This window comes from Mchenga conophoros, linkage group LG10 (assembly GCF_057382185.1).
Source record: "Mchenga conophoros isolate Kocher_MC1m ecotype Shallow Benthic linkage group LG10, M_conophoros_male_GT1.1, whole genome shotgun sequence".
Taxonomy (NCBI): domain Eukaryota; kingdom Metazoa; phylum Chordata; class Actinopteri; order Cichliformes; family Cichlidae; genus Mchenga; species Mchenga conophoros.
Window position 1 is genome coordinate 8412762 of NC_140535.1, and position 26913 is coordinate 8439674.

At 40.9% G+C, this 26913-nt stretch overlaps 1 protein-coding gene across 5 annotated transcripts in view; it reads left to right on the forward strand.

The window, feature by feature from the left end:
• srrm3 (serine/arginine repetitive matrix 3) overlaps window positions 1–26913 on the forward strand; it is a 142896-nt gene that overhangs the window by 112227 nt on the left and 3756 nt on the right. For 4 of the 5 annotated variants that reach the window (XM_085288350.1, XM_085288351.1, XM_085288352.1 and 1 more), the window contains 7 exons: window positions 6599–6634; window positions 8402–8452; window positions 14324–14431; window positions 15087–15249; window positions 24549–24844; window positions 24968–25201; window positions 25282–25407. In XM_085288350.1, coding sequence (XP_085144476.1) covers window positions 6599–6634; window positions 8402–8452; window positions 14324–14431; window positions 15087–15249; window positions 24549–24844; window positions 24968–25201; window positions 25282–25407 — 1014 coding nt within the window. The remainder of the gene's footprint in view (window positions 1–6598; window positions 6635–8401; window positions 8453–14323; window positions 14432–15086; window positions 15250–24548; window positions 24845–24967; window positions 25202–25281; window positions 25408–26913) is intronic. The other variant, XM_085288353.1, reaches the window with a different exon arrangement.

Genomic DNA, 26913 nt, shown 5'->3' on the forward strand with positions numbered 1-26913 from the left:
GTTTAAGTCCAGTTCCCATGCGTTTCTGGCTTTGGACACAGAGTCTGCCTTTGTATGCTGCAATGTGCTATATATTTGAGAGATATGGCCTCTAGCAATAGGTCGAAATTGTAGACAGTCCTCAAAGTGGACAGTCAATAGGTAGACTTGGATAAGAAGTGAAGTCTTTCCAGTAGCTCACGTTGGTCTCGTGGGAGTATCTATGTTCCCCAAGAAGGAGTCAGCCTCTGAATTATCAGTGCGGGAAGTATAGAGATCCTGATAAAATAGCTTAATTCTGTCAGGGTGTGTTACCTCCTGACCGGAGTATAACTGTATGTCAGGTATAGATTGGGCTGTGGCGGATTGACAAAGCTGATGTGAAAGATATCTACCTGCTTTTTCACCATGCTCGTATATATGATATCTTGATCTAAGAAAGAGCTTCTCAGTTTCTTTAATTGAGAGGGTGTCAAATTCAGACTGCAGCAGTACCTTCTGCTTATATAAATCAGCGGTTGGACAGGTAACATATTGTGTGTCAATGTTTGCTATGAGCTCTGTCATTTCTCGAAGCTGTTCGTTTCGCTTTTTATTCTTATAAGACGCAAAATAAATAATTTGGCCCCGCAGATATGCCTTTAGCGACTCCCAAATTATAGATTTTGAAACATCTGGAGTGTTATTCGTTTCTAGAAAAACTCAATGTGGTACTCAATGAACTTGCAAAACTCCTCATCTGACATTAATGCTAAGTCAAATTTCCAGAAACGCTGCCTTGTGCACACATTTGAAAATGAGATATCAACCTGTACTGGTGCATGATGTGAAATTACAATTGCATCTTATTTACACATGGTGACCCTTGGGATAAGGAAATTATCCAAAAGAAAATAATCAATCCTCGAATACAAATGATGCACAGGGGAGAAGAAGAATAGTATTTTGCTAAGGGCTCAGTGATACGCAGTGGATCTGAAATACCATAGTTTTGAAGAAATGTATTCAGAACGGACACTGATCTGGAGGTCCGAGTAGACTGATGTGGCTTAGACCTGTCAAGGTTGGGATCGAATACCAGATTCAAATCCCCACCAGGTGATGCGTATTTAAATCTGGCAGCAGGCCAATCAGTCTTAATAAAAATTGTGGATTGTCCCAAGTTGGTGCATAAGTATTCACCAAAATAACTGGAGTGTTGTGGAGCCTGCCAGTAACTATCAGAAAGCGGCCATTTGAAGTGATGAAAGGAAAATGTTTTCTAACAAAAATGGCAACCCACCGCGATTTAGAGTTAAATGCAGAATGGTAGACCTGGGAGACCCAACTTTCTGTCAACCTATTGCTTTGCGTGGAGCGCAGATGTGTCTCCTGTAGAAAGACAATGTCTGGTTTGAAAGTCGACAGATGAGTGAATATCCTTTTACGCTTTTTAAAATTATTCAGACCTTCTACATTCCATGTTATAAATCAGAATCAGGTGTAGTTGCAGTTGTAGTTTGGTTATATAGCCATATTCATACTTTCAAGACAGTCATGACAAGCAAGCCGAATAATAATTTGGAGTAAGTATACACACAAAACTGCAGCCAACAAGAAAAAGGAAAAACCCAGAGTAACTATACAGGGAGTGCAGAATTATTAGGCAAATGAGTATTTTGTCCACATCATCCTCTTCATGCATGTTGTCTTACTCCAAGCTGTATAGGCTCGAAAGCCTACTACCAATTAAGCATATTAGGTGATGTGCATCTCTGTAATGAGAAGGGGTGTGGTCTAATGACATCAACACCCTATATCAGGTGTGCATAATTATTAAGCAATGTCCTTTCCTTTGGCAAAATGGGTCAAAAGAAGGACTTGACGGTTTAAAAAAGTTAGAAATAGTGAGATATCTTGCAGAGGGATGCAGCAGTCTCAAAATTGCTTCTGAAGCTTCTGAAGCGTGATCATCGAACAATCAAGCGTTTCATTCAAAATAGTCAACAGGGTCGCAAGAAGCGTGTGGAAAAACTAAGGCGCAAAATAACTGCCCATGAACTGAGAAAAGTCAAGCGTGCAGCTGCCAAGATGCCACTTGCCACCAGTTTGGCCATATTTCAGAGCTGCAACATCACTGGAGTGCCCAAAAGCACAAGGTGTGCAATACTCAGAGACATGGCCAAGGTAAGAAAGGCTGAAAGACGACCACCACTGAACAAGACACACAAGCTGAAACGTCAAGACTGGGCCAAGAGATATCTCAAGACTGGTTTTTCTAAGGTTTTATGGACTGATGAAATGAGAGTGAGTCTTGATGGGCCAGATGGATGGGCCCGTGGCTGGATTGGTAAAGGGCAGAGAGCTCCAGTCCGACTCAGACGCCAGCAAGGTGGAGGTGGAGTACTGGTTTGGGCTGGTATCATCAAAGATGAGCTTGTGGGGCCTTTTCAGGTTGAGGATGGAGTCAAGCTCAACTCCCAGTCCTACTGCCAGTTTCTGGAAGACACCTTCTTCAAGCAGTGGTACAGGAAGAAGTCTGCATCCTTCAAGAAAAACATGATTTTCATGCAGGACAATGCTCCATCACACGCGTCCAAGTACTCCACAGCGTGGCTGGCAAGAAAGGGTATAAAAGAAGAAAAACTAATGACATGGCCACCTTGTTCACCTGATCTGAACCCCATTGAGAACCTGTGGTCCATCATCAAACGTGAGATTTACAAGGAGAGAAAACAGTACACCTCTCTGAACAGTGTCTGGGAGGCTGTGGTTGCTGCTGCACGCAATGTTGATGGTGAACAGATCAAAACACTGACAGAATCCATGGATGGCAGGCTTTTGAGTGTCCTTGCAAAGAAAGGTGGCTATATTGGTCGCTGATTTGTTTTTGTTTTGTTTTTGAATGTCAGAAATGTATATTTGTGAATGTGGAGATGTTATATTGGTTTCACTGGTAAAAATAAATAATTGAAATGGGTATATATTTGTTTTTTGTTAAGTTGCCTAATAATTATGCACAGTAATAGTCACCTGCACACACAGATATCCCCCTAAAATAGCTAAAACTAAAAACAAACTAAAAACTACTTCCAAAAACATTCAGCTTTGATATTAATGAGTTTTTTGGGTTCATTGAGAACATGGTTGTTGTTCAATAATAAAATTATTCCTCAAAAATACAACTTGCCTAATAATTCTGCACTCCCTGTAAACCTAACTCCCACAACTGAGCGTTCTCACTCCCGAGGCGTAACATGTCGACGTTTTGTCACGTCCCGCGGCGTTCCTGAGGAACGTGAAAGGAGACCTTCGGCGTTCTTATGGTACGCGGCGGGTTATGGCTGGGATCCAGTGCAATGACGCTCCCGCGGTAATAGACGTTCCAGCCCTGTATTCCAGCCCTAAACCTAACCTTATCCCTAGCCCTGACCATAACCTTATTCCTGACCTTAACCAGGACTTTAATGATGTTAAATAGCGTGTTTCTAAGCGATTTGAAGAAAAAGAGCGAACATGTGTAGATTCAGTCCAGACGGTTCTCATATTTCCTCTTTTTTCCGAGGTCGTCATTTAGGAACGTGGTGGGTAGCCGAAAACTTAATATGGTGACGATTTGTCACCTAGCGTAAAATGTTACGCTTTGGGAGTGAGAACGGGTTGCCCACAAACCAGGAACAAGCTACACCTTCCCCCCCAAAAGAGCTTATATCCAACATGTCTCTTCACTCCCTAAAACAGATGTTGCCCCTAACAGGGAACGCCAACTATTAACATAATTTTTAGACATCTGGCAGATTGGAAAGGCACACGTGACTTCTCTTGGTTGTTTACTTTGCTCAGTGATAAACAAGTATATGAAGACCTATTAAATTATGAAAGACGCCAAAGTACAAACCTCTATCTAAAGTGCAGTCAGAGTCAGTGAACAATAGAGAGTCAGAGAGCAATTGAGGTAGCACAGTCTACTCAGCCCGTGTCTTGATTCCCACACACAGCTAAGATGCAATTCTTGACGTAGTCTTTAGCAGCCGTTAGATTGGTGAATATTTCCTCTCCAAGAGGAGAAGAAATCCTCAGCTTCGCTGGGTACAGCATCCCGAATCTCACACCCTGACATCTGTGCAGTAGATCTTTAGCTTCTTTAAAGGCCCCCCTTCTCTTTGCGACTGCAGATGGCAGGTCTGGGAATGGAGACAATAATGGAGACAAAAAGGATTTTGTTTCCATTATGGGACTGGGGACTGTTTAACGCGGGCCTGCAAAGCAGCACCTCATTTTTTTGAAAGTAGTGAAATTTGACAATAAGTGGCCTGGGTCTCTGGTCTCTTGCAGGGATGGTCTGTAGGCTGCGATGTACCCAATCCAGTGTCGGAGCGGTATTCAGGCCCAACACCTCCTTTAGTAGCTGGGCCACAGAATTGACATGGGCGCGTCCGAATCTCAAAGCGCTCCCTCACGCCAAGTACAGTATTCGAATGTTGCATCTGCACTGTCTCCCTTCAAGGTCTTCGGTCTTGTCTGAAAGAGCTGATACAATTTCTTTCAGATCATGAACTTGCTTCTCCAAGTCCACAACCCGATCCGAATACTGCAGCTTCTTTCAGGCTAGTTAGCCGGCTATGGTGGTCAGTGCAGATAGTAGCTGGAGCATCAATCTTAGCACAAAGTTCAGTCCGCACTTCATCTGTTTGGTCAGAAACATTGCTGCGAAGCGAATCGATCAGGCCATTGAGAGCTTGGCACTTGGTCTCAACTTTTGCTTCCAGCTTAGAAATTTTAGCGACTACGTTTTTCTGCGAGCTAGTTATGTCAGCCATTAAGTGGGGCTGTGTCCGGGGATGTAGCATTGCTATCAATGGCCTTGTCTCCATCAGTCGTTCTGGTATTTTTAGACCCTGACATTGTTGTAAAGACTCTGGGAAAAGTTGTTTTTCATCACCTTCAGGCCTCCCTGAAAACAAATGTTGTCACTGTAATAGTTTGGTTTCAATGCACATTATCGCACGGGATCAGCAATTTTAAAGGTGCTTAATGATCTTTTATTAATTGCAGCTTCAGGGGATTCTGCCATTTTAATACTTTTAGATCTACAATAAATGCTACATTTGATACAGTGGATCATAGCATCATATTCTCTAGGCTGGAGAGCCACGTGGGCAAATTTTTCTGTGGCTTGTTCTCATCACCTGATTCTCTCACATGCAGCCGTCCCCCAAGGAACCATCCTTGGTCCAGTACTCTTTTCCCTTGTTATGTTCCTATATGTTCCTATTAATATCAAAAGATCAAAAATAAGGAGTTTCATGTCACCATTATGCATGGTGATAATTCACAAATCCATGTCCCTCTCAAAAAGAAATACTGCAGTCTTTTTGAATGCTTTACTTTAGTGTCTTACTGACATAAAAATATTAATATAAATAGATAACATCAAACTTCTTGAACCTTAAGCAAAAAAAAACAAACAAGCAGTAGTACTTGATGTCGGTCCTTCAAAAACAGCCTTTTTAAAAACCTCTGGGTCATTTTTGAGAGCAGCTTCACATTTGATAAAAAAAAATAAATGCTGTTTTTAGAGCCAGTTTCCATTGTAAAGGTGTCATCCAGGCTAGATTGTAACAACAGTCTTTATTTGAGCATTAACCAGGTATTTGTTGTCTGTTCTGCAACTTCCAAAATTCTGCAGCTCGACTCACATGAGACGCTGCCCCCAAGCGCACAAATACATTTCAAAATGTTATTGCTTGCTTTTATCATCAGGGGGTCCTTTTATCCCTCTGTGGGGGGATACTCCCACTAGGTTTAAATCTGGGACTCCCCACCATTTGACCTTAGAACTGAAGAAGCTTCTCGGATGAGAGGTGAAACATCTTTAAGTAACTTAAAGAAGTCCAGACGCTTTTCTTTGCAAGCTCCTTTGACTACGATGACCTGGATGACTGAGAACCTTCACAGACTGCTTGCTTTTAAGTTTCATTAAATGGAAACTTAAACATTCATTAAATCGTTAGCACCTCCTTACCTTCTGATCTTTTAACATATCACCAAGAACAGCTGACCAGATGTTTCCCATTATACTGACAAGCAAAATATCGGGCCTTTGCTGTAGCTACACCTATATTTTGGAACAGTGTTCCCCTTCATATCACCACCTCACCAACACTGAACATCTAAACTCTTTTGAGAATGTATTTTTATTCCTCGGTATTTAAACCTCTTGATATTTGTTTTTCAATTTTCCATTGTTCTCTTTTGTATTGTGTTTTATTGCTTTTATTGTTTTATTCTTTTAGTTGTACAGCACTTTTTTTATACTTGAATAATTCATAGGTTTGTGTTAAATGGCTTAACAAATAAACACAAAAAAAGAAGAAAAACTTTGAGAGCCCTTCAGCAAGCCTGGAGAATTATTGCTCAAGAATACCTTAAAAAATTAGAAGGAAGAAGAAAAAGAAGGCCTGGATTGCTCTCAAAAAATTAAAATGTGGTACACAGTCTCACAAAATGTATATGTAAAAAATATATAAATATGTAAAATGTGTTTTAAAAAAAGATACTGTGTTCTGCATATGAATTATTCATGTCAATATTTTGTTGCTGACCTCGCGCTGACATTACAATGGCTTTGTTTTTGTAGATCTGCATCTGGCTCCAGGAAAAAGAGAAGACACAGGTTTGTACGGCAGATAATAATGTCCTTCAGTATGTGAACGTCCATATACAGGGAGTGCAGAATTATTAGGCAAATGAGTATTTTGTCCACATCATCCTCTTCATGCATGTTGTCTTACTCCAAGCTGTATAGGCTCGAAAGCCTACTACCAATTAAGCATATTAGGTGATGTGCATCACTGTAATGAGAAGGGGTGTGGTCTAATGACATCAACACCCTATATCAGGTGTGCATAATTATTAAGCAATGTCCTTTCCTTTGGCAAAATGGGTCAAAAGAAGGACTTGACGGTTTAAAAAAGTTAGAAATAGTGAGATATCTTGCAGAGGGATGCAGCAGTCTCAAAATTGCTTCTGAAGCTTCTGAAGCGTGATCATCGAACAATCAAGCGTTTCATTCAAAATAGTCAACAGGGTCGCAAGAAGCGTGTGGAAAAACTAAGGCGCAAAATAACTGCCCATGAACTGAGAAAAGTCAAGCGTGCAGCTGCCAAGATGCCACTTGCCACCAGTTTGGCCATATTTCAGAGCTGCAACATCACTGGAGTGCCCAAAAGCACAAGGTGTGCAATACTCAGAGACATGGCCAAGGTAAGAAAGGCTGAAAGACGACCACCACTGAACAAGACACACAAGCTGAAACGTCAAGACTGGGCCAAGAAATATCTCAAGACTGGTTTTTCTAAGGTTTTATGGACTGATGAAATGAGAGTGAGTCTTGATGGGCCAGATGGATGGGCCCGTGGCTGGATTGGTAAAGGGCAGAGAGCTCCAGTCCGACTCAGACGCCAGCAAGGTGGAGGTGGAGTACTGGTTTGGGCTGGTATCATCAAAGATGAGCTTGTGGGGCCTTTTCAGGTTGAGGATGGAGTCAAGCTCAACTCCCAGTCCTACTGCCAGTTTCTGGAAGACACCTTCTTCAAGCAGTGGTACAGGAAGAAGTCTGCATCCTTCAAGAAAAACATGATTTTCATGCAGGACAATGCTCCATCACACGCGTCCAAGTACTCCACAGCGTGGCTGGCAAGAAAGGGTATAAAAGAAGAAAAACTAATGACATGGCCACCTTGTTCACCTGATCTGAACCCCATTGAGAACCTGTGGTCCATCATCAAACGTGAGATTTACAAGGAGAGAAAACAGTACACCTCTCTGAACAGTGTCTGGGAGGCTGTGGTTGCTGCTGCACGCAATGTTGATGGTGAACAGATCAAAACACTGACAGAATCCATGGATGGCAGGCTTTTGAGTGTCCTTGCAAAGAAAGGTGGCTATATTGGTCGCTGATTTGTTTTTGTTTTGTTTTTGAATGTCAGACATGTATATTTGTGAATGTGGAGATGTTATATTGGTTTCACTGGTAAAAATAAATAATTGAAATGGGTATATATTTGTTTTTTGTTAAGTTGCCTAATAATTATGCACAGTAATAGTCACCTGCACACACAGATATCCCCCTAAAATAGCTAAAACTAAAAACAAACTAAAAACTACTTCCAAAAACATTCAGCTTTGATATTAATGAGTTTTTTGGGTTCATTGAGAACATGGTTGTTGTTCAATAATAAAATTATTCCTCAAAAATACAACTTGCCTAATAATTCTGCACTCCCTGTATGTAACCTGTGTGCTTGCGTTCAGTTTGTGTCTTTTACACAATTGACTACTTTTTCAAATGACAGTAGAATAGTCCATTTAGGCAAGTGATGCGTGGAATTCTCTACTCTCTGTGAATGCAGATTCATTGTTGTTGGGGGTTTTTTTTCAGGTCGGGAAGCCCAAAGAACAAACATAAAGACAAGAACAAACAGAAAAAGAGGTGAGAGAATCGCTGCCTGTAAATTCAAATTCAAATTTCAAATTTCAAATTCAAATTTTATTTGTCACACACACACAACCATACACAGTATGACATGGGGGTGAAATGCTTGTAGCTGTACAATGCCCGACCATTAAATGACAGAAGAAAAGTTTTACAATATTTACAATTTACAGTTTACTACAAAAATTTACAAATTAACTTAGGAATTTACAGTAAAGAATGTGCAAATAGTAGAAGAGATTATAAAGATAAGGATTATAAATTATAGGAATTATAGGATTATAGGAAATGTGTGGTGACGTGTGAAAGAAATCTCCGTCCCGGGTTTCTCCGTGGATCGGGTTTCCTCCGAGGCGTGGGCACCTATAAGCAGAGTTTTGTCTTTACCCTATAAGATTCAAAATTATTCAAAGTAACACTCAGGTATGCCGTTCAGCAGGTTAGTTACAGCGCCGGGAGTAGCTTGGGAGAACAAGGAAACACAGACTGCTTCAGGTTGCTTTCCCAAAATCAACTCAAAGGTTTATTCATCAGACAACAGTTTATATAGAGGAAAAAGGTTCGTGTGTCAGCAGATTCTCAGTTCAAACCGGTACAGACCAAATAAGGAAGCGTCTTCCTGCCCTCTGAGCAAAGAAGTATCCTTTGTATAGTTTATCAGTTCAGCTACAATTTATGATTATCCCAGCAAAATACACTCCTAGACATAGAATACAGAGTTCTTTCATTAGTGAATTCTGAAACAAACCACCTGGCCTTTAACAAGCTCTTTTCTAGGAGATAAAGAAGGGAGGATGGGAATAAGGAAGTGATCTCTGTGGTATTTTCGACCTTGAGGTACCATCCTGTGATTCTTACACATTAATTCTTGGGTCACAGAGAAAGAGAAAAACAACTAGTAAATGGGCCTTATTGAGTAACAGTTTTCCTGTATAATATCACTATAAAACAATATCCTGTAAATGCTACCATGGTATCAAAATATCACAACAACGTGTGTGAGAGTCCAGTCTTATAGTGACGTGTTTGGGAGAGTCCAGTCCTACACCTGGTTCAGGCCCCGAATAGCCTGGGGGAAGAAGCTCCTCCTCATTCTCTCTGTTTTGGCCTTAAGGGAGCGGAAGCGCTTCCCAGACCTCAACAGTGAGAAGAGTCCATTGTTGGGATGGGAGAGGTCCATCATAATCTTCCTAGCTTTGGACTTGCACCGCTTGGTGTAGATGGACAGCAGGTCAGGGAGCTCTGATTGAATGATGCGTTCTGCCGAGCGCACCACCCTTTGCAGATCTCGTCTGTCCTGCTTGGTGCTGTTCCCAAACCAGGTGCAGATGTTTGCCGTCAGGACGCTCTCGATGGTGCAGGAGTAGAAGTTCTTGAGCACCTTCAGTGGCAGATGGAAGTCTCTAAGTCTTCTGAGGAAGAAGAGACGCTGACGGGCTTTCTTAACCAGGGTGTTGATGTGACAGGACCATGACAGGTCCTGAGTGATGTGGACACCCAGGTATCGGAAACTGTCCACTCTCTCCACTGGCGTGCCACTGATGATGAGGGGTTTGTAATTCCTCGCCTGCTTTGTAGTGAAGTCCACGATCAGCTCCTTAGTCTTGCTGATGTTTAGGAGGAGGTTATTCTCCTGGCACCAGGTCTCCAGGTTCTTAATCTCCTCCAGGTAGGCCGTCTCAATGTTGTCGGAGATCAGGCCCACAACAGCAGTGTCGTCAGCAAATTTGACAATGGAGGTGGTGTCGGATGTGGCTACACAGTCATAAGTGTACAGTGAGTACAGCAGGGGGCTTAAAACACAGCCCTGAGGCACTCCAGTGCTGAGTGAGATGGAGGGGGAGACTTGTTTTCCCACCCTCACTGATTGGGGTCTGTCTGTGAGGAAGTTGAGGATCCACTGACACAGTGATGAGCTGAGTCCTAGATCTGTCAACTTGGTGAAAAGCTTATAGGGAATTATTGTGTTGAATGCTGAACTGTAGTCCACGAACAGCATCCTAACATAATTCCCTCTGCCAGTGTCCAGGTGACTCAGGGATGTGTGGAGCAGGTGAGATATGGCATCGTCTGTGGAACGATTAGTCCGGTAAGCAAACTGAAGTGAGTCGATGGTGGCAGGAAGTGAAGAAGTGATGTGATCTCTCATCAGTCTTTCAAAACACTTCATCACAATTGAAGTCAGTGCTACTGGACGGTAGTCATTGTGGGAAGCGGGCTGTTGTTTCTTTGGAACAGGACTGTTTGAAGCACGTGGGAACCACAGCTTGGGCCAGGGAGAGGTTGAAGATCTCCGTGAACACGTGGGTGCTAGTTGATCAGCGCAGGCTCTAAGGACCCGGCCAGGGATTGCATCTGGTCCTGCTGCCTTCCTGGTGTTCACCCTCCTGAAGGTGTTCCTCACGGCATGCTCTGTGATGACGAATGCATTTTCTTCACTGGTGCACTCCGAGCGCACGCAGCCGTTTGTTGTTTTAATTGCTGCGGCGTCGAAGCGAGCATAAAACGTGTTCAGCTCATCAGCCAGTGAAGCATCTGCATTCATCATTGAAGAAGCTGGTCGTTTATAGTCCGTTATAGTCCGCAGTCCTTTCCACAGGCTCCTAGAGTCGCACTGTCGTAGCTGTGACTCTAGTTTTTCCCCGTAGCTCCGCTTTGCCTTTCGGACCGCGCTGCGCACGTTGTAGGACGCAGCCTTGTATAGGTCCATATTACCGGAGACAAGCCCTTCATTGTAGGCAGCAGTGCGTGATCTCAGAGCATCGCGGATGTTTTTATCCACCCACGGCTTCTGGTTGGGAAACGTTCGGATGATAGTTCTTTCTGCTGTGTCGTCCGCTAGTTTCCCGATAAATCCGACAACCGCTTCCGTAAACATGTTGATGTCATCAGAGCTGCGCCGAAACATGTCCCAGTCTGCGTCATCCAGTGCGTCCTGCAGCGCGGCCACCGATTGGTCCGTCCAGCGAGCGACCTCCCTCCTGATTGGTGCTTTCTGCTTTAGCCTTTGTTTGTAAGCAGGCATGAGGAAGATGGCGGAATGGTCCGATTTTCCAAATGCCGGCAGGGGCTGAGCCTTGTAACAGTTCTTGAACGGGGTGTAGCAGTGGTCTAATGTCCTCGTGCCCCGGGTGGGGCAGTTGATGTGCTGGTGAAGATTGTGAAATGTCCGTTTGAGATTCACTCTGTTAAAATCTCCCATAACAATTCTTTAATCCATGTAAATGTAGAGCAGATAGTCTGCATGTCTTATAAGAGAGTAGCCAAGTTTCATTCATTACCAGTAACATTTAATGCACATTTCCTCAGTTCACATTAAAACAAACAGTGAACAACAGTCTTAACTCCTCAACAATAGGTAGAAGTCCCATTGAGCCTACTCATGAATTTATATTGGCACTTTACAGCCATTATCTCAGGCTTAGACTCACACAGAATGTGAACAAGTGTAAAAGAATTGAGAGCATCTTCTAAGCAAAGCGTGTGAGTTCAGCACAATTTCTGGGCTGTACCCTGCTCTCTCTCTCTTGCTACACACACACACACACACACACACACACACACACACACACACACACAGACACACACACACACATATATATGTATATATATATATATATATATATATATATATATATATATATATACATACACACACACACACACACACACACATATATATATATATATATATATATATATATATATATATATATATATATATATTAGGGGTGCAACGATACACAAAATTCACGGTTCGGTTCGGTTCGATACTTTGGTGTCACGGTTCGATATTTTTTCGATACAGAAAAAAAATTTTCATGCCTTTTTAATTTGTCATTTATTAAAATTATAAATATATATTTTGACACAAAAGTACAGTTTTTAAATTTAACCCTAACCCTTGTGCGTGTTGTTTTTTAGCTCGTCATATTGCAGCCACAGAAATTATTTTGTCCATGAAACCATAAAGCTGCACTTTCTTTTTGCCTTATAGTCTGATTTGTCATAACTTCTCCGTTTTGTGGTAAGCTTTTCTTTGGCTGTCACTTCTTCACCCTGACCTGTCTTATTTGGCTCAGCAGAACTAAAATATATATCTGTCTGTGAAGGTTCTCAATCATCCAGGTCATCGTAGTGAAATATATATCCTGCCGCACTCACATAAGCTCAGCGATTCTCTGCACGATCAACCTCTCACATGTTTAAGCTGCGGGAGATTTCACTTGTCATGTTTGCATAGTAAGCTAACAATTAATAAGACGATGTCAGAGGAATTGGTGCACAAATTATCATCACTCACAGATCAGTGCTGTCGCTCTCTATACACAGTTCGCGCGATTGCAAAGTGAAAGCAAAAAAACAAGCGCAAATTCAAACACGATTTCAATATGTCACATATTGACAGTGGCTCACCCAATGACATAATTACCCAGCTACATTTCTGAAAGAATGCAAAAGCATTGACATATATTTTTCCTTCCTACAATAGCCCGACAGGCAGGGGAGAGATAGCCCCGGGACGTCGGGCTAGCGATATTGCGAGCCCTGTATCTGATTGAGGAATCACTCATCTTTGGAAAAGAGAGTTTATTACAGAGAAATGTCTCTTTCCAAAATAAAAGCTATACTATCCGTTTCTTCTGGGCTATATTCTCAGCAGCATATTAAACATATCAGGTCTCCATAAGGAGAATCCTGTGCTAACAGCTGTCTAAATGACTCGGCTAAAGTTTGTAGCATGCATGCTTGTTTTTGTCTTTGCACTAGGATGATGTCGGTGTAAATGTGCAGTCATATTCGTTGTGTTCCCACTAGTGCTTTCAGGTTAATCTCGTTGAAATAACCTTAACGCCACAACACGGCAAATCTCCGTTAACGAGCTACCCTATACAGAGGGGCTAGACGGCCAACACGTTAACGAGCTAACTGCGCTAACACACTAGCTCCCACCCATGTAATTGAGCATTCCATGGCACATCCAACATACTGTTTTACTTTAGTCCATGACTCGCTTACCTTCAGGGTCATACGTCACATGAAAACCAAAATAATTCCAAACGCCAGATCTGAATGAGTGTGGGGAGGTCCACTTCTGTCTCGCTAGCTTGCCCTGCGCTCTTCCTTCTGACCATCCTGTCTGTGTTGAGTGCTCAGTGAATCTGCGTTCGACTACTCCGCCTAGGCTGCACTCGAGCCTAGGCGGAGTAGTCAAATGCAGATTCACTGAGCGCTCAACACAGACAGCATCGTCAGAAGGAAAGTTGATAAAATAAATTACAAATTTTGTATTGTTCTTTTTTTTTTCTCCCCTTTGGTTTTCTTTCTTTCTCTCCCCCTCTTTCTTTCATTCTTTCCCCCTGTCCTATCCCACAGTCATGTCTGTCCCGTTTGCAACTGAAAATAAAATAAATTCATAATTATAATAAAGGTCAATCAAATGGACCAATATGATGATCCACTTAAAATAAATCCTCTTGGCATCTTTCTTGGCCTCAAGACAACAATTCTGATGGCTATAGATCCAAACGGGACACAAAAAAAAAAAAAATTGAAAAAAAAAAAAATTGAAAAAAATTGTATTGTTCGATACATATGCGTACCGAACCGAAAGCACTGTATCGAACGGTTCAATATCGATACGAATATCGTTGCACCCCTAATATATATATATCCTGCACCCTCTATTAGAATATATATATTGAAAGTATTTTGCAGTGCATTGCCTGTTTTACATATCATGAGATTGACTACTGAGCTCGCTGTGGCCTGTGTGTCCCCATGATGTATGCATGCATACACGTGGCTTTATGGATGTGTGTACATGTGTGTGCGTGGTATGTTTGTCCATTGGCTGTCCTCTGTCAGGTCCCCTGATGAAACACCCAGCAGGAGTTCACAGCGTCAAGGCAGCTGCTGCAGCTCTCGAAGTCCCTCCTTGTCTTCCATCAGGAGTGCCTCCAGATCACCCACCAGGTAACCCTCCCCCATTGTACACACGCACACAGACAGTATAGTCCCACTGAAATACCTCTCCTGACTGTCAAGCAGTTGCTCTGGTGACAGTAAGTCTTCCCATCATTTACTCTTTACCCCCAGGGCGATAGATTGGGATACAAATGGGGCTTGCCTGCATTTCTTAAACTCGCCCTGCTAAACGGTTGTGATATCTCACTCTGCCCTCATGTTCGGTTAGATGACAAAGCATTCATTGTTTATTCAGTTCATGGGGCATTTATCTTTTTATTCTGTAGTTATGTATTATAGTTCAGCCTTTTGCATTACTTATAATTGCTCTTGAAAAATTAAGAGTCACTCTTGAGGGATCACATGACTCATAATGTGCATTAACAGATCAGCAAGTCAGAAAAAAGGTTTTACTCTCTACCTGTCTAAGCTAAACTGTAGGGAAACATTATGCAGAGTTCTATATAAACGTTATTTGTGCGAAGCCTCTTTTTGTGTGTAAAAATAAGCAAAATGCAAAGTGAATTGGAATAGCAAACAAAATTCAATATTCGTGAAGCAGCAAATGAGATAAACAAGAATAATCAGAGAAATAGAATGTACTAGCTTGTTTCTACCGGATTGCACCCAAGTTAGAGTAAAGTGGTGTGCCCTGCTGTTCCAGATTAAACTCCAAACACAAGACAGACGGTCAAAAGATGTCTGACACCCCGCAGTCCCCGGCCCCCGAGAGTCCCACCACTTGGCACAACGGGGACCACACCCAGCGAAGCCGCAACGGCAAGGCCGGCAGACTCAACCACACCGATGGCGAGAAAGGGAACGATGTATGTAATCTCCTCTATTTTGTTTCCGCACACACACACCACCCCCTCCCACCCGGCCTCCCTCCGGTGGTATTTGCCGCAGCCCCCTGCAAATGAGTTTTAACTTGCTCTCTTGTGTTGGTTCACATGAATTCTCATCTAAGACACTGAGAGGTTTGTGTTCTTTTATTAGTTTTTCCTTGGTCATAGCTCAGTTATTATTATTATAATTATTATTATTAATGGTATTATTTTCAACATGTCAAAGACAAACCTTTTCGCAAAACTTGCCGCTCCTGCTGCTTTGTTTCTGGCTCTCTTTGACTCCTGTCATCTTGTGTTTCTTTTTTAAAAAATTATTTTATTTTCTTTTGTTTGTTTGTTTTTTGCTTTTTTTCTTGTTATTTGCCAGTAATACAGAGAGGGAGCAAAGAGAAGAAAAGTTTAAGTGTTTCCGTTCAAGTATATACTCTCTGAGTCACACAGCATTAGCGTACCACACCTCGGATGGGGATCCGAGCCACATTGGTGCACAAAGTCTCCAAACAAAGGAGCAAAAAAAGATATGTTGTGGAGTTGTGTGATTTTCTCTCCGTCACAAGGCCCAAACCTGCGAAGAAATATCAACTCAGGTGTGATAAGTTTTACGCCAGATAAAGACTTAATTAATCAGCATTGAAAGAGGCGCAATCTGATTTCTGACAGTGCTATAAAGTGATAGCAATCTGCAAATTCTCCTCAAACAAAATAATCCAAATACTTACTGGAAAGTCTGAATCCAAGCAGGCCAGAATGAGTTATAGCAAACTTTTAAGTGGTAGCTGAGTATCCTGGCACATATGGAAGATTTTAAAAAAAAAGGAAAGAAGGAAGAAGAAATAAAGAGAAATGCAAACATGGATTTGCTGTGTCATAATTAAAAAGGTAAGAAAAATTACCTTATGACTTATTGATGAAACATTTTTTTAGACATAAAAGTCAGTGAAGCTAAAGTGAGGATATCTTTAACGTAATTAAAAATCAGTGCCCAAGTAATTACAAATCAGAAAGTTTGCTCTCAAAAATGAGCACTCAAAGACTTTTGATTTAAAAGCTTTGGGTATTTATGATTTTATTATTACTTATTTTGGGGTGACTATTGCATTTTTTTTTTAATTAATCAGATCTGACTGGTGATCTAAACAGTTAAAGACAATTTTGATAATATTTAAAATTGACTTTTACATCTTTCTTTGATACAGTGACTGTATTAAAGCACAGGATTCAATGATGAGGTAATAAACAGACGAGTGATTAGTAACACTTTCAAAGTTGACACCCTTTTGCATGATTTAAATAAACAACTAAACACAGGAATACAGGAGTAGAAAATGTATGTCACGTCAATATCTTTTGAATTTTAAAAAGCTGTCGATAACTGCTTTTTATTTACATGTGGATGGCAGCACTACATTTTCATGAACAGTGTGAGGGAGGCTTTCCTTTATTTAGACTGGGAGACATCACATATGCCAGAAATGAAAAGAAATCAACTAGCCAATTTGCCACAGTGTCATGTTTTTTCTTTAGGCTCGCCAGCTGCAGGGATGCTACATTTGACTTTATATTTACATTTTTGATTGTGGATGCTAATAACAGTCAAACACAAGCGATAAATAACGGTATTTTTAACGCATGTGTTTCATGTAAATATGACACCGCATTTTTGTTTTGGCTCAAGGTTCTTTAAATCTTTCATACATGTCTAAATCTTGCACTGCATTAAGAGTTATAACCCCAGTTCCAAAAAACTTAAGATTCTGTGTAAATGTAAATAACAGAGGGTGATTATTTGCAAATGTCATAAATACATGTTTTATTCACAATAGATAACAAAAAATGTACCAAATGTATAAACTGAGAACATAAAAAAAGTTACTTTGAATTTGATGACAGCAACGTATCTCAAAAAACTGGGAACAGGGCCATGCTTGAGGAGACCAGCTGCTGGACTTTTGGGAGAGCAATGTTGTCCCATTCTTGTCTGTTATAGGATTACAGCTGCTCAACAGTTCTGGGTCTTCTTTTTCTTACCGTTATTTTCATTATGTGCCTTGTGTGTTCAGTTAGTGAAAGGTCTGGACTACAGGAAGGCCAGTTCATCACCCCAACTCTTCTACTATAAAGGCATACTGTTGTAATAAATTAGATACACCATGTGGTTTAGCATCACTTTGATATGTGAGTTCTCTAAACCCTGTATGTAAATTATAAAACTGATTGTGCTTTTCACAATGTGCAAGCTCACTTCCATAGGCACTAATGCACCCCCCATACCATCAGAGATGCAGACTTCTAAGCAAGAGCTAACAACAAGTTGGATGCTCCTTCTCCTCTTTAGCCCAGATGCAATGCCCATGTTTTCCAAAAAAGAAGAATGTTTTTTTTCTTCATTGGAGCTTCACCCTGTGTTCACAGAAAGCGAGTTCAGGAAATGTTCCTGAACCCATGAGGTGATTACAAGGATAGAATCATACCTGTTTTAGTACAGTGCTGCCTTAGGATTCAAAGATCATAGGCATTCGGTATTGATTTTTGGCCTTTTCCACTGTGCACAGACATTTCTTCCGATTCTCTGATTCTTTTGGTGGTACTATGTACTGTAGATGATGAGATCCCCTAAATGGAATATGTTGATGGGCCTTATTCTGAAATTCTTTTACAATTTATAGATGCTGTGTTTTTGCAGCCTGGTGAACATTTGATATGTGTTGCTGCCATCAAATTCAGAAGAGGCTAATGAGTCAAATGTCTTAGTTTAAACATTTGATATAGCTTCTGTGTTTTCTGCTGTTAATAAAATATGGGTTTATGAGATTTGAAAATCATTGCATTCTGTTTTTATCAAAACATTTAGACAGCTACTCAGTATTTTTGAAATCGGATTTGCATAAAAACATGTCACTCGACAGGTCCTTTAAGGAATGATGGATTAATTACTCTGTTGTTCAAATGAAAAACTCCACTGCAAGCTCACAGTAGACTGACAGAGGATAGCATGGTATAAATCATAAATGTAGTCCTCCCTGTCTGTTCAGGCTGAAGCTGCTCGTTGTTTGTTTTGGTATTTTCGAACATTACCATGTTTATGAGCCCCTGATTACCTGAAGACAAAGACAAACCCTTTGATGAGCTTTAAATTGCTTACTGCTATTATGGAAGCATCCCTGCTCCTCCATACTGTAAATGGGTCATTAGAGCTGTGGTTTGATGAGTGATTACACTCAAATTAAATAAAACACACCACTTAGACAAAGGGGATCACCTGTGAAATCAGCAAGCACTGATAAATATGAGTTTAAATAGGCTGCAAACACTCACTCCTGAGAACTGACACCTTCTATTTCCTACTTCAGCTTGCATGTCTCTCTACGGGGTCTCATCTGATCTCTTTCTCTCTTTCTCTCTCTGCTTATTTCATTCATTACTTTGTTTTCCTTATCAATTTAAGTGGTGAATAAATGAATAAATGCCCAAATCTTTCTGTCTCGTTTATATAAAAAGCACTCAAATGCTTTGGAACTGGACCAAGTAGGTTAACTGGGTATGTGTTACAGTTTCTTTTTGTCAATACAATTGTCTTTCTTCTCAAGCACATGCTCTGCTCAGTGATAGATCCTCTTCTCCTCCAGGCGTCTAACAGCTCCTGGCAAACCACCAGGGGTTAAGGAGATGCTCCTCTCTGTTGCTTTACTTCACCATGTCGATGTGCATGAGGCCCCTAAGAGGCAGTATCTCTTCTGTTCCTGCCTTTTTTGTTTATACTTAATCTGGACAATGCCAAGCAAACTCTGTTTGGTCATGTACATTTGAGCCATTCTGTTGGGAAATAGTATAAGAGGAGCATGTAATTGGCTCACATTTTCTAAAGCAGCATCTCTGTGGCACATAAACTACCACTCTTTTTAATCTCCACCAAAAGCTCAAATATTTAAAAATTATCAAAGTGGAACATTGCACGGGAGGATGGTTATGAGTGACAGATCCTGGATCTAACAGAAGTCTGATTTTACTGCAGCAATTGTGTGACTAAGCAAATGTTCTGCATAGCAGCTCTGGTTTTACTATCTATCATCTCAGTTTGTGTTCCTGTAGCCATCCTGTAGCTCTGTTTGAAGCAGTCTTATTCACTGTGTGGGAGGGAGTCCCTCAGATGTCCCAGAGGAACGCTCAGAGTAACAGCTGTGTGCTGTTAAGCTGCTGTTGGGCCAAACTAACCAGTCAGTCCATCTGTCCAAAGCCTTCTCTCTGGAAAAACACAGCATGCAGTTTGAAAATCATTCTAATTCAAGGTAAATTTTACTTTTATTTGCTCTTTACTGCTCCTTGTTGCCACTGGAGAAAAACACCCACTACAACAGTGGCTATTTTTTGATTTAAATGTTCTTCAAGATGAGCATTTCCTAACTGTTTGTGGGAATGGAAATTCAAATCAACTCTATTTAATTTTAGCTCAATTCCAGATATTTTATTTATATAGTACCAAATCACAGAAACGGTCACCTCAAGGTGTTTTATATTGTAAGGTAAAGATCCTACAATAATACAGAGCATGACCGACTATGAGCAAGCACTTGGCGACTATGGGAAGGAAAATCTCTGTTTTAACAGGAAGAAACCTTCTTCAGAACCAGACTCAGGGAGGAGCGGGCCATCTGCTGCAACCAGCTACAACAGGAAGAAGACACAATACAAATAAGCAGTTTATCTGTATTTATTTATTTGCTAATAGAATAATTATTTATTACAAGTTTAACTGCAAAACAGATTTTTACCTAACTGCCCTTTGAAAACCATTTGTGAGGATCTCACCATTTTGTTTGGATAAATTGGATTAACACAATGTGTTCCCTAAAACTGTGCAATGTGTGGGTCTCCTCAAGGTCCGTTTATAGCATCATATCTCAAAAATGACAAAATCTAAATACAAAATGCCAAAAGAGAGCAATACACTAATACAGCTTGCAGTCTAGTCTGCAGAAGTTGGAGATAAAGAAAAAAGAAAGCAACAAAGGCGACTTTCTTTAATTCTATCATGCCACGAGGGGGGGGGGTAATGAGCCAATCTGAGCTAGGCTCATCAGATTTAATCAAACAACAACAAATGACAATAAAGACAAACTATTTATAATTTATCTAACTATACTGTTTTTTTTCCAGAGGTAAGGCTTCTACTAACTGATCCATCCTGCAGCATCCCTAGGCTTTTCTATGGGAAGCATCCATTTCTGCCTCCTCCACAGTGGATGAAACGATCCCAAAAGGGCTAATTTCTTCCTGCGCATTATTAATGGATATCTTTAAACACGATTACATGGACTTTTGAAAATAGTTCGGACAACTTACACCTTAATTAACATGATTTTTTTTAAAGGGACTCAAGCCATTTTGATTGAAAGCTCTCTGTACACACTAACAGTTTAAACAGAAGCTCAGAAAAGCTCCTTAAGGCGCCCTCTTGTTGTACCTGTGTTTATGGTGATAAACACAAAGGAATGCCTGGAAGAAAGCTGGGCTGACGTCCAAAAATAAAGTACAGAGTAGACCAGTGCTGTTCCTACTGTTGCTGCTGCTGCTGGAGAAGACCCAGGCCAAAATGTGACTGGGGTCCCTTTCAGATGTGCTGACTCTTTAGTTTGTCAATCTTAGCATTGACTGCTCCCCTCCAGCACTCTTTTTAAACCCCTCCTCCTCTTTCCTACCCGATCATCTGTGTCCTCTGTGACTCACATCTCACTCTCGTTGTCCTGCCATTTTTCTTCCCGCCAGCTCTGCATGACCCCCCTTCCTATTCCTCCTCCTGCTTCTCCTCCTCCTCTGTCTCCATTTAGCAATTCTACTCTACATGGATGTCCACTAACATTAACTCTGTCCCTCTCTGTCCTCCCTCCCCTGTTTTGATACAAATATGGCTGCATTTGTACAAGCGAAAAAGACAGAGCAAATCATGTAGTTTATAGATTCATCCTTTGTTTTGAATTTGATTTTGAATTCCATCTGATTTTGATTTTTACTTTCCCCCCTCTATTTTTCTTTCTTTTCTTTTTTTTGTTTGGTTTAATTTATTCTCAGTCTCTGGACTAAATATGTAGCGCTGATACTAAAAGAGGTCATTGTCTTTTTCCCATTTTCGCTGCGGAGAACATTCCTTTCTCCTCTTTTTTTCCTTTTTTTCTTTCTTTCCTGTTTTTTGTTGATATTGCATACGTGTCACTGATTGAAATGGAAGGTAGGTAATGCTTTGCCTACGCACGTGATCTTTATGCAGATGAGAATGTGACAAGCACCCTAGCCTGAGTGACGTCAATGTTTCTCTCTCAATCTCTCTCTTTCTCTCTCTCTCTTTCTGTTGTTTACCAATGGTCTTTAACCAAATTAATTTGACTTCATCAATTATGATTTGACTCTTAAAAGATTGGATTACGTAGCGCTCTGGTTTTTCTCTTTCCTGCTTAATTTCATCCTGAAGTCCAGTATCCAGCTTTATCTTCCAGGTCCATTTCTGTCCATTTATTTTTCTTTTCTCTCTGTTCTGGTAGAATGCATTCCTGTTTGTCCAGCATCTCTCTGTTTGTCGGTGAATTAGTACATTCGTCTTTTGATTTTCACCATATTGATTTCCTCGACTGTTTCCAATAACTGTCTTAAGCACAAGTGGTTGTGTTTTCCTATTATTACGCTTAGTTGTCTCCTCTCTAGTGGAGAACGGTGCTTTTGTTGTATCTTCAGATAGCAGCTCAGACAGAACAGGATAATGCATGCGGAAGACCCAGCTGTATTTGCTTTCAGACAAAGCGCCTTTTGGAGATTAACCTTCTGGCCTGCTTACAGTGAGCAGTGCATTACTGTGCATCACAAATTTTAGTCCCTAAACTCCCACTGTAATGCTAATTCTATTTTTTTTTTGTCCTATGCTTAAAATAGAGGTTCTCTCTACATACTGTTTAAGGATGACAGCACTCTAGTTTTTATTTTATCATGAAATCCCCTGAAAAGACCAAAGCAAACAACACAGGCTGTCTGTCAATACAATTCCTGTACCCAGTCTGTTATACATTCTTACCGAAGGTGCAATAATTTATGAATGGGGCCCAATAGTTCAATTTCTACAAACAGTTTCATTTGGTAAGACTTTACAACAAAAATCAGTTTAATTTATATGGTGCTAGTTAACAGTTAGAATTGTCTTAAGGTCCTTTATGTTGTAAGGTAAAAGAAATCCCCAACAATCAGATGCCTGTGGGCAGCACTTGGTAACTGTAGGGAAGAAAAACTCCCTTTTAACAGTAAGAGACCCCTGACAGAACCAGGTTAAGGGAAGAGAAGCCATTGAAGCTAGACACAAAAGTGAAGTGAAGACATGTTCACAGTAATGATGCTGATGTTTAGTACTTAGCTCTTAGTTTGCTGATTTAACACAAAGTACAGCTGAGGCTGACGGGAATGTTGTACACTGAAGTATTGGATTGCATTTTAATTTATTTAGGCTTTATCGCTGTCATCAAGTTATCAACCAAATTCCATGACAATCTAGCTAATGACAATACACTGAAACTAGTTGGTGGTGGTTGATAGTGTGCCAGAGAATCTGGGAACTGGAAATATCTAATTCAGAGTTTACATTTTTCTGTCTCGAGCAAAGTGGTAAATGAAGCTGCTATTGCCATGCTAGTGGCTCTGCGTAGGGGACAGTGCTCTCCTAATATTCTTTCTGGCCATTATAATTTCCAGAGTAAATGTTGCATGACATGGGAACTATTTTTAAGCGTGCGTTAACACACATTTGGTGCCAATGAAATAAGAGATTGCCCAGTGAAGCAATTGAACTGGCTGCCCTGCTAAAATAAATTAAGTGCAGTTTATTCCGGACCACTAAAGTCAGGTGTTATTTCCTTATACACTCATTTATTTTTGGCAGCATGTCATTGTTCTGATTCCCAAAGTGGCTTGCAGATGCAAAGCAACTATGAGCAGAAAAACCCAACCAAAAATTGTTTTGGTCTTTTTGTGGGATTTACAAAAGTGTATGATATTGTCTGCTTTATACCCTTTAAAGCTTTGCCAATTTTTGTTAGCTTCAAGGTCATTCCTGACTCTAAAAAAATCACTGATTTGGGTAAAATGTCTAGTTTTTTAAGCCTATTAATACAGCACTCTCTAATGTAGCAACAACTCCCTGGAACTCCATGTAATAGCAAAATTCTGCTAGTGTGAGAACTGTAAGTGTCCTGTATGAAAGACATTAAAGAGTCCACAAGCACGAACACTGAGATAGTTAACTAGCAAACATGTCAGGCTGTCTCATTATATAAAGCACACTAAGAGCAAAAAGGTAAAGGAAGTATCTTTAACTCTCACCGACCCATTGCTCTGTGATGTTTAGGAAGGTGACTGGACCCAGAGGATTTAACTCTCTGTGTGAGGGACTCCCTGCACATTGTGGTTTTCCTCTTTGCTTTTCAGTTCTTTTCTATTGATTTCCATGCATTGTCTCATGAGTCACTGGCAGGGAAGGGTTTTGTGTCTTTTTCTCTTGCATTTTGTGAATCTAATGATGCACTTATGTTGCCCCACTTTTCCCTTTTCTTCATACCTTACCTACTAAAGGAGGGAATACCACTTTATTGGTAAGTGGATGTTAACCAGAAGGGAGTTAAAGGGAGTAACCATTAAAAAAAACAAAGAAAATGGGTCGCTGTTCACATCTCAGCAATTGTCTTCAGGAAAAAAAATCCAGAAAGAGAAAATTGAGTAGCAGAAGATTTGTTTTCTGATTCGATTGATACAATAATTGTGATCTTTATTTTGTTCCTTCCATTTCTGTGATGTTCCGTCAAGTTGTCTTCTCTTTCTGTTTCGTTTCTTTTTTTAACCATTACTGAAAAAACTGAAGAAGTCCTCTGTTTCTACTCTACAAAATCTGTATCTCTCTAATTTCTGCCTCTGCTCTTAAAATTATTTGGTTCACAGTTTTGTTTTGTTTCTTTTTTCTACCCTCTCTTCCCCCTTTTCCTAGATTTTTGTTTGTTTTTGCGATTATTATTTCTTCAACTCATTATGGTTTTGCATGCCAAGTATTGCATGCGCTGCACCATAGAGGACTATCTATAAGCCATATGGAGAAAACCTAGATCTTTTTCTTTTAGATGTTTACCTTCTTTTGGCAAGTACACCATAGCTCTCAATTACCAACTTGAAAACTCTCTGATGCTATTTTTATCCTTTTTTTTTCTTTTTTCTTTTCTTTTTTTTCCCTTTTGTTGGTCATCATTTCTCTACAGAAGTTCCACATGCTGACTGCCAGCTCTGCAAGCGTCCAGTCATCTCTGCTGAGAGAGCACAAGATCCACAGCGCCCCTATCAGGAACCAGATGGGAAAGATGTGTGTTGCAGAAGATACTGGGAGTGTCGATGGCAGGGGCACAGCTATAGGGAGCTCTCTGAGCAAGGCGTCAGGGAGGAGAGGAGGCCAGAGAGGTCAGAATAAGAGCTCCCACTCCCCTGCTCACAGCAGTGATTCGACCCACTCCCAGCACAACCATACTTACAGAGGGAGGAGCTCTCGTCACCACAGAAAGTAAGCCTTCCATTGCAGTTGTGCACTTTCAGGCTCTTATCACTGCTGGACCTCACCGCTTTGGCTTTGCAAATGAGAGAGAACTGTTTGACATCTGCTGGATTATACTTCCCATTCCCCCAGGGGCAAAGGTGGCCACTCTTCCAAGAGACACCACCAATCCAGTCGGGGTCAGGCACGCCACCGGAGCACATCAGCGTCTCCAGGGCACACGTCAGCCAACAAAGTCGGGAGCAAGGCAAACCTCCGACAGCGCAGCAGCTCCTGGAGCAGCGGGCGTTCATCCTCGCCTTCTGCTTCCAAAGACAGAGGACCCAGCAAGGCCAAGTCCCCGCACAATAGGCAAAACGCCTCCAGGTGAGCCGCTGTCTGATGTATAGTAGATTTATAATATGCTCCCATTGGTCGATGGTGTGACTGATTTGTGTGTCACACAGGGACAGGGAGAGTGCCAACCGCTCTGACACCGACAGCCGAGCTCGCCGCCGTTCACGCAGCTACTCACCTATCCGCAAAAGAAGAAGAGATTCACCCAGCTTCATGGAGGCTCGCAGGATCACCAGGTAACACCACATGATTAAATACACTTCTCCTTCACATTGTGTGTGTGTGTGTTTCTGCTCTTCCCTGCAAGGACCGAGCCCCAGAATAACACAGCCATGTATCTTGTTCTTTCTCACAGGCCTGAGTGGCTCTTAAATATGAGACACTTTAATGCGTTACACTTAAAGCATGTCCCATGATTTGGCAGGACGGTACTCATGCTGGGGTAAAAGTCATTCTTTCATAGCTTCAAATTACAACAAAGGCAGGCAAAAGAAATAAAGAGAAGGGATTTTGCTTCTGTTTCAACTCACGACTGGTAATTTTTAAGAAACCCATTAAGAGCCATTAAATCCTTTATGTGGAATAAAAATGAAAAACCACAGGCATAAATGGATGCAGTCATTATAAGGGTGGAGCTCTGGTAGACAGAAAATGTTACCTCCTGCTTTTAAACATCTATTTCAGACTTTCTATGGGCATCATGAGGGACATAAAGTGATCACTGTCCTTTATGTTTGGGTTTTTACTCTGCCATCATGTTTCATTTCCTTTAGAGATGACATACCATGTGTAATAGTTTTGTACTTTCATTTACTGCAATGTCCCTCACTAAACAAGTTTTTATTATTGCCTAACTATAGCACTAGAGAATTGAAATACTGTATGAATTAAAAGCAAACATGCTACCAACAAAAACTACAAATCATATGGTGTTTCTGAGTCATTTCAGTAGAAAGATTGAACTGAAACTGCAAAAAATGTGCCTTATGGTGGTACCTGGGACCAGATACATACAGCTCTGTGTAGACTTACAACTAAAACTGTGAGTACACAAAAGCAGAAATGCAAGTGAAATTGCCTGTTTTGCTTTATAGTAAATTCCACCTTGGTTTGACTTGCCAACATCCAAATATCAGTTTGAGTCTTTATGTATCAAGCCTAGTAATGTTAATGTCTAGTTCATGAAAACAAATGAAAACCTGCAATGACCAGTTGGCAATGTCTGCCCACAGTCCCACTGAGACATGGATAGTGTCTCCCACACCTGAATCAATGAACTTGTGTAAAGTCAAGTTCCAGGAACAGCATAAAGTCTGACACCATCTGAGGATTTGATCCTCGTACCTAAAAGCAGTCAGGGTGCACTGGGTTAACCCTGTAACGCCAAGTGGATCATATTTGATACATTAGTTTTTTACCTTAAAAACCTGACACACACAATCAGATACACACAGTGTTACTGTGAACAAACTGCACGATATAGCAAAAATGACACAAATTGAAACATAAATTATATTATGATATATTATAATCTTATTTTTTGTTATTTGTTAGAAGGTTCAATAAACACTTGAATTTGAATTTTCTGGCAAGTATTTCATGGTTCAGGCTGTAGAGGGTCAACACATGGAAGTCTGTGGGACCCCTCCAAAGATATGCATCCCCAGACCATCACCATCCCACTGCCACACCAGTCATGCTGGATGATGCTGTAAATGTATAACATCTGCCACAGACTCCAG